Consider the following 8,732-nt stretch of genomic DNA (forward strand, 5'->3'; position numbering starts at 1 on the left):
TATGTGGGAGGGGGGGTGGCGGCATTACTGCGGCGGTGGAAGGGGCAGGTTTTGGCACAGTATAAGTCTTCACCAGGACAAAATATAAGAAAACCAATGGACTGCATTAGGCGCTTAAAGCCTATTTTGTTATATTTAAGCAAATGAGAGATCTGCATGAAAGAAAATATTTATTTTTATTATGTTGACTAATGAAAACCACTTGTCCCTGAAACATGCTCAAGACAGAATCCATTTGTACAAAAGAGATGAGGTGAAGATGTGATTCCATGGGCCCCAATGAAAGGAGAGTTTAATTTTATTTCCAATCTTTATAATACCAGGCTTCCCAAGGCAGATTACAACAACAGTTAAGATGAACCCATCAGTACACAGGATATCCTCCCTGAAATTTGGCCATGTATTACTGTATTGTATAGAACAGTGTAGAAAAAGGAGCACAAAATACAGCCATTATTAGTGCTGTTTCCTCCAGCTACAATAATTTTTAAGCAGATTTAGTGATATTCAATTTTATTTCATGATATTTATATCTACATCTGAGAAGCTTTCAAATAAATTAAAAAGCTGTTGAGTAAAAAAAAAAAATTTTGTTCTTCACCTTATAAGGCACTGGGCTGAAAAAGGGTGCGGAGTGGGAGAAGGGGGGAGGGAGGAGAGAAAAAGGAGATGCTGGACCCGGGGGGGGGGGGGGGGGGTGCCAACTGATATTTTGCAGGGGGGCACCAGAGACCATAGCACCGGCACTGTAAATAGTATACAGAGACTCCACATCCCCCCTCCCCAAGACATCATGCTTTTACATGATAAATAATGCTGTGTGTATGTATCACACACACATAAATAATGTCATTTATCTAGTTAAATGGACTATTTGAAAATTGTTCCTCCTCCTGAAAGTAAAAATACATATTGATGGTTGAGTTTGTGGCAGTCAGAGAAAAACAATAGCTCTTTGCTGCCCCCCCCCCAGGAACAGCTGCCCTAGACAATGGCCTACTCATGCCTAATGTTTGGGCCAGCTCTGAGTTCTGTCTTAGGGGAAGATGCAGTAAAACAATCGTTAATGCCCTTCCCTTACCGATTCCTTAGCGAATCGGTAAGCAACGGGAATGCATCAAGGAAATTGCATGCAAATGAGCTGGTCGCTGCTAGCTCATTTGCATGGGATTTCCTTCCAAGCCAGTCGGCCAGCTGAGCATGCGCAGAGCAGCCAAGCATTATGCTGGCTGCTCTGCGCATGCCAAGGACGTCCTTCACTGAAAGAAAAAAAAAGTCGTCCCCATAATCGGGAGATCAAAGGGCTACGAGGAGGCTCCCGATGCTGCTGGCTATCGGTGCCTTTTGCTCCGGCCAACTTGCTCCTTTCTGTCTGCCCCGGGGTGTTAACAGCATGTCCGATGTCCCTCCTCCAGGTCTTTCTGAGCCAATCACAGCGCGTTTAGCTGTCACTGGTGTCAGCTAAACGCGCTGTGATTGGCTGAGAGAGACCTGGAGGAGGGGCATAATTGAAAGAGACGTCCAAATAGTTTTTTGATTTCGACATCCTCACACGTCTCTCCGGCGGTGGTCATTACAGAAAGACACCCATCACAAAAAAATCTGGGGGAAAAACGTCCAAGTGCTCGTCAGGGATGTCCTTTTTTTTTGTTTTTTGTTAGTGAAGGACGTCCATAAAGGACATCCCTGACAAGCACTTGGATGTTTTTTTTCCCGATTTTTTTGGGGGGGGTTAAATTTATAGAAGTTTTTAGAGGCGAATAAATCCCGTGCAGCCCCAACGAGAGGTACAGACCTCCTGTTAGATTTTCCACGGTTAGGCAATCGGAAAACGGTAGTACATCTCATTACAATACGATTTATACACATTATAATACTAATTTGCTCATCTGCATTCCGTTTTTGTTAGCTGCTACTGTGATAGGACAATGCCCTTTTGTGCATGTCCTGGTTTACTACTTGCACGTTAAACTGGCTAGAACCAGTTTAAAACCCACGTTAATGGCTCGTTAACTTTAGTGCATCTGGCCCTTAGAGTCTAACTCCTGCTTGAGACTCCAGCTCCGAGTCGGAGTTTGAATCCTGTGTTACAGCCTCTCTGCGCTTCGTCTGTGTCTTGTCTTCTCTGTCCTGATGCTGGGTTCTCAGGCTTTCTCCTGTAGTGTAACCACAGAGCAGCAGGAAGCTTTTAAAAGTCAGGTCCAAGCCCTGGGTCCTTGATTGCAGCTACTAGACGGCCGGGCTGCATGCAGAGCATGAGGAAAGATGGACAGAAGATCTTCATGCCATGAGTGCCGACTCAGTCACACCACGCACACACAAGTAGATCAGGTGATCAAGACCTCACTAATACTGGCACGTACATGTGTGTCTGCGACTGCACGTTTGTTTTAGGCCCAGAAACCAGAAAACTGCCCAGACATGCAACAGTGCCTTCGAAAGGAGGACATGTCCGGGGAAATCTGGTCATGTGGTAACCCTATGTAAGAGACCCCCAATCGCCTGGGGGGAAGGTGTTCTCGTGCTCACCCACTCTGGGCTCAGGCCTGCCCAAAATTGGGTGTCTGGCTACGTCCCTCGTTCCACAACACATGTACATTTACCATATAGGAAGCACTCCCAGGGCAGGGTTAGGTTAGAAGAGCACACTATACACAAATGTTTTTAGATTTTCAAAACTACGCTTGGAGTTTTGATTGGGAAAATTTCCCGCAGAAAAATCAGATGCAAATATCCACAGGTACTTTTTCCTTTGCCAGTTCTCAAAGTGACTATGAGGGGCATAACCGAAAGGGATGCCCAAGTTTTGTTGAGGCCATCCTCACAAAACATCCGAATGGAGGGGCGGGGAAACCCGTATTATCGAAACAAGATGGATGTCCATCTTTCGTTTCAATAATACGGTCAGGGACGCCCAAATCTTGACATTTAGGTCATCCCTAGACTTGGTCGTTTCTGATTTTCGGCGATAATGGAAACCATGGACGCCCATCTCAGAAACGACCAAATGCAAGCCCTTTGGTTGTGGGAGGAGCCAGCATTTGTAGTGCACTGGTCCCCCTGACATGCCAGGACACTAACCGGGCACCCCAGGGGGCACTGCAGTGGACTTCATAAAATGCTCTCAGGAACATAGCTCCCTTACCTTGTCTACTGAGCCCCCAAACCCCCCTAAAACCCAGTACCCACAACTGTACACCACTACCATAGCCCTTATGGGTGAAGAGGGGCATCTAGATGTGGGTACAGTGGGCTTCTGGTGGGTTTTGGAGGGCTCGCTGTTTTCTCCGCAAACATAACAGGTAGGGAGGGGTATGGGCCTGGGTCCGCCTGCCTGAAGTGCACTGCACCCACTAAAACTGCTCCAGGTACCTGCATATTGCTGGATTGGACCTGAGTATGACATCTAAGGCTGGCAAAAAATATTTTGAAAGATGTTTTTTGAGGGTGGGAGGGGGTTAGTGACCACTGGGGGAGTAAGGGGAGGTCATCCCCGATTCTCTCCGGTGGTCATCTGGGCATTTCGGCCACCTTTTTGTGCCTTGGTTGTAAGAAAAACAGGACCAGGTAAAGTCATCCAAGTGCTCGTCAGGGACGCCCTTTTTTTCCATTACGGGTCGAGGACATCCATGTGTTAGGCACGCCCAAGTCCCGCCTTCGCTACGCCTCCAATACGCCCCCTTTAACTTCGGCCATCCCTGCGACGGAAAGCAGTTGGGGACGTCCAAAATCAGCTTGTCATTATACCAATTTGGACGACCCTGGGAGAAGGATGCCTGTCTTCTGATTTGTGTCAAAAGATGGGCGTCCTTCTCTTTCAAAAATGAGCCTGTATATGTGTTAACTTTCACTTGAAAACTGGGACAAAAACCACAGATAAAAAGCATCAGTGGACTCTACAGCTATATAATATGAAAACTGTCGCCTTAATTGACATATATGTGCTGCTGCACCTCAAAGGAAGAGGAAAGTTAAGAAGCTTGTAAAAGTGCTTTTAAAACTTTGCAAAGAACAGGAGCATGTTGAATTTCTGTGCAGTAAATAGGCTGGTTCAGTATGCCCCCCCCCCCTACCATTGTTTGTCTCTATGAATAGACTGATGAATTAGGCTCTTAAAGTAAAAAGAAAGCTGAACCTGCTAGCTGTAGGTGACACATTGTTATTAGTGGAGCGGCCATGTTTGTTTTCAAAGCTTTGATGGTGAAGGGGGGAGAGGGATGAATGAGAGAAAACCTAATGGAGGACAAACGGAAGCATTTACAGCTACTGGGGGACTGTGCCTGAAAATGAGCGAGGAAACCAATGTCCCTGTTTTGCGGTTTGTTTTCTCACCCATCTCAAAACTTATCACTACCTCTCCCCCGGCCCTGTCTTTTTCCTCTGAGAATCTGCAAAATTGAAGACAAACACCACCACTGTAATCTACTCGTCTAGTCTGACAAAAATAATCCCTAGTTTATTCTACACAGTCATGAGGGAGGAAGCAAGCTGAGTCCTCAAAAGCTCCTCACAAATATATTAAGAGCGCTCAATTAAAATAAAAAAAAGTCGCTCCTACTTTTTATTTCAACCTTTATTCACATATCCAAGAGGACTAACATCAAAGCAAGACTAAGGGGGGAAGTTATCAGCATAATGTATCGTTATGACGTGTTATTTTACCACTAAAGTGATGCTATTTTAGCACAGGCCCCATCTTATGCAATCAGACCTACCCCCCCCCTGTTTACTAAGCTGCGCAGCAATGTTGACACAGACCATTCAAAGTGAATAGCATTAGTGTGTCAGCATTAGTGAATAGCAGCCACTAGCGTGGCTCAGTAAACAGGGGGACTAGTTACTAATAGCTCGGCAGTGGCGTTCCTAGGGTGGCTGACACCCGGGGCGGATTGCCGATGTGCTCCCCCCGGGTGCAGCGCGACCCCCCCACCCCCGGCGAAAGGCCACCTCCCCCCAGCGAAAGGCCACCCCCCGGGTGCATTTTTACCTGCTGGGGGGGGTGCCATGCGCCTGTCGGCTTCGCTCGTTCCATGCTCCCTCTGCCCCGGAACAGGAAGTAACCTGTTCCGGGGCAGAGGGAGCACGGAATGAGCAGAGCAGACAGGCGCGCGGCACCCCCCCCCCCAGCGGCGTGCACCCGGGGCGGACCGCCCCCACCGCCCCCCGCTTGGCACGCCACTGTAGCTCGGGTTAATAGTAAAATAGCACATCTTAACAGTATCCCACATTGATAACTTCTTCCCTAAAGAGTGCTTTTACTAAAGTGCAGTCACGTTTTGCATTTAGCAGATGATAAAATGCCAACCCTGTGCAGTAATCAGAGGTGTAGCCAGCCCTCCAATTGGGGGGGGGGGGCACAAAGGTAGACAGAGGAGGCAACGTATTCCCTTCCTCTCTTCCCCTCCCCCCAGTGCGTTAAAAATAATACCTTTGCTGGTATCACACTGATACATGTAAAACATAAATACAACATGGACACCCAAAGAGAGGATTTTCATCAGAGATCCACAGAGGCGTCACACGGATACAGGTAAATCATAAATACAGCATGGCCATTCAAAGAGAGGAACCTGCCGACTTCTTAGCTTGTTCATTCGATTTGACTCCTACATAGAATGAGGAAGCTAACAAGTCAGTGGGTTCCAGAGGAAAGAGTTTTTTCTCCGAAACAGGGCCTTGCAGAACCGGCAGGCTCCTTTTGAACATTCATGAGGCTTAAAGATGTGTACTTGACATTTCTTGTATGATATTAAGTGCAAACTTGGGGTTGTGGACGTTTAGAAGGAGAACCAGTAGTTACAGCATTGTTATTGCAGGCGCCGCATGTCCTTGTTAAATTATGATTTATGCATTATTTGTGCACTCATTTGTGTGGCACTTTTCACACATAGAGGTCCGTTGATGGTGTGGTCAAGTGAGTACCCTGAAATATTGGGCCCACTATGAATTTGTAGATCGTGGGGGATGAGTATTTGGCTCCCATTGTTGCTCATAAATTCACACTGAGGGCGTCTTTCATATTTAAATTATTTAGGTATAGGTCAATTGTTGTGGAAGTAACGTAGGACAGACAGGTCTGCAATACTTTTCGCTGTGACCCTTTTGGGGATTTTATTTGTCTATACTACAGTGGGGATTCCATGTGGATATGTTTATTTTGTTCAAAGCATACCTGAGGCAGGACTTGGTCATTCTAGCAGTGAGTAAGCACAATCAGCTGTTAATCATCTTATGACATTTTGCTTGAGACCGAAGACACCCATAATAGGGATGATTTAATGCCCTCCCACTCGACCCTACTGATTACACAAAACTTTTTGGACCCTAGGCAAACCAGGAGAATTAAGCATCCAACACAAATTTGTTTGCAGATACTCAGTGTTTTCATCAAGTGGAACGCGTTTCCATCCTCTCCAAACAAAACTTTAGCTTTCACTAGAAATCTTTGCAAACAGACCAGTTAACACTGCCGTGAAAAACCCAGCTCCTGCCCCATCCCTAGAGCAGCTGCCCCAGCACATACAAATGCTAGTTGCAATCCATGGCCTCACTTTTCAGTTATGGTCCTTTTCAGACCCCAGACCTCTTTGGTTCCACTTCACTGTCTCCAAGGCTTCCAATCAACTGCTACTCCTCTCTTCTCAGCCCAACACTTTCACCATCCACCTGCCACTGCTGTCTCGCCCAGCACTCATATTTCCACGAAAAGAACATACATAAGAATAGCCATACCGGGTCAGATCAATGGTCCATCTAGCCCAGTATCCTGTTTCCAACTGTGGTCAAGCCAGGTCACAAGTACCTGGCAGAAACCCAAATCGTGGCAACTTTCCATGCTACAAAATCCCAGGGCAAGCAGTGGCTTCCCCATGTCTGTCTCAATAGCAGACTAAAGACTTTCCCTCCGGGAACTTGCCAAACCTTTTTTAAACCCAGATACGCTAACCGCTGTTACTACATCTTCCGGCAAAGAGTTCTAGAGCTTAACTATTCGTTGAGTGAAAAAATATTTCCTATTTGTTTTAAAATTATTTGCATGTAACTTCCTTGAGTGTCCCCTACTCTTTGTACTTTTGGAACGAGTAAAAAATCGATTTACTTCTACTCGTTCTACACCACTCAGGGTTTTGTAGACCTCGATCATATCTCCCCTCATCCGCCTCTTTTCCAAGCTGAAGAGCCCTAACCTCTTTAGCCTTTCCTCATATGAGAGGAGTTCCATCCCCTTTTATCATTTTGGTCGCTCTTCTTTGAATCTTTTCTAATTCCTCTATATCTTATTTGAGATACGGCGATGTGCAGGCTCTAGCATCTGTGTCCTGAGAAAGCTTGCAAGGTACACAGACAAAAAAAGTCTCACTTACCTTCCCAAACTTGTGCTGCTGCTGGAGGATCAGTAATCCCTGTTTAACTATGTCTTCCATGATCTTGGGCTCAAGGGCATTCTCCCTCCTGCTTTCTCAGTCTCTCTTCAGGTCTTTCTTTTGCTGCCTCCTGAACTAGACAATATATACTATGTAGGATTTTTTTTAAAAACTGTCACTGCCACGTCTTCTTCTTGACCACATTCAGTTTCCTGTGTAAGTCACAGAAGGCTGCAGATGGCTATGGGCTGACACAGAAACAGACACCACATGACACAAAAGTAACAGAAAGAACAGGTGCAGTAATGTTTCTGCTCCAGATAAGAACATCTGAAGGCCAAACATCTTCAAGGGGCATGAAAGAAAGTACTGCTGTGCTGACAATTTTTGACTTCTTGAGTAGCAATCCAAGTGGCAGGTCTCAGTCACACAGCACAGTGTCTGTGAATTCTGCGGGGAATGAAGGGCAAGCTGAGACAGCTCCTGGTCACTGTCTAATTAGGTATCCAAGCGAGAATAGTAAATGTTCTGCTTTTTTACTCCTGTGCAAACTGGGGAGACAGAATCCAGAAATATGACGTGTGGGTGGGAGAAGCTGAAGTTTTCGTGGTGATGATTTCAACTTTCCCACCTGCATGTCTGAGGGTGATGCATTGGTGGGAAATAAAAGGGGAACATCCTCTTTCTGTTTCATACATGCCGCAGAGTTAAATCTAGTTTTGGACGCAAATGAGATAGATTGGAAAAGATGCAGTATCCACTCCTATCCAAGATCTGAGAGCCCCTCCCCCAGAAACACAGCTCAGTCCTATCCTAAAACTTCCCTGCTACTCTAATATTGAAACTCCCTCCCTCCACATACAGCTAATGCACCTCATTCCTACCCTTGCTATTCTGGTCCTGAGACCCAGCTACCACTCAGCCCTCAACTGCAGCCCCTGACTGTCATAAAGCTCACAATCAGCAGTATCCCATAGGCTGTGATCATGGATCTCCTTCATCCTCACTACTAGCTTCTTCTCCATTATTTGCAGTTGTTCCAGCAGTACTGAATCATCAAAGTGAAGATTTACAGATATATGTGCTCCCCAGATAGGGTTAATTCCTTTTCAACTACTGGGAGTCTATAGTTTAGATAATATGTATGTTAATGTATGTCACAGCAGTATGGGCAAAGACATTCTTGTGCAGGGCAGGATTATAGCAGAGGCCAACTAGGCAAAGGCCTACGGCCCACATGTTTAGGAGGTACTCTCTCAGATGTATTTATTCAATGACTCCTAAGACAGATTTTTCCATTAGTAAGTCAGCTATTGACATAAAGAAGAGTGAAGGGGTGAAGAGTGGAACCACTGCTGCACACTGCTT

The 8,732-nt window shown here is 46.0% G+C and overlaps 1 protein-coding gene across 1 annotated transcript in view; it reads right to left on the bottom strand.

The window, feature by feature from the left end:
• Positions 1 to 7,453, bottom strand: part of DOK2 (docking protein 2) — a 41,899-nt gene extending 34,446 nt beyond the window's left edge. Inside the window, exon 1 of the mRNA XM_030201979.1 lies at positions 7,365 to 7,453. Within this exon, the coding sequence (XP_030057839.1) occupies positions 7,365 to 7,424 (60 nt within the window). The 5' untranslated portion in view covers positions 7,425 to 7,453. The remainder of the gene's footprint in view (positions 1 to 7,364) is intronic.
• Positions 7,454 to 8,732: the final 1,279 nt, after the last annotated feature.

Source organism: Microcaecilia unicolor, chromosome 4 (assembly GCF_901765095.1).
Source record: "Microcaecilia unicolor chromosome 4, aMicUni1.1, whole genome shotgun sequence".
Lineage (NCBI taxonomy): Eukaryota > Metazoa > Chordata > Amphibia > Gymnophiona > Siphonopidae > Microcaecilia > Microcaecilia unicolor.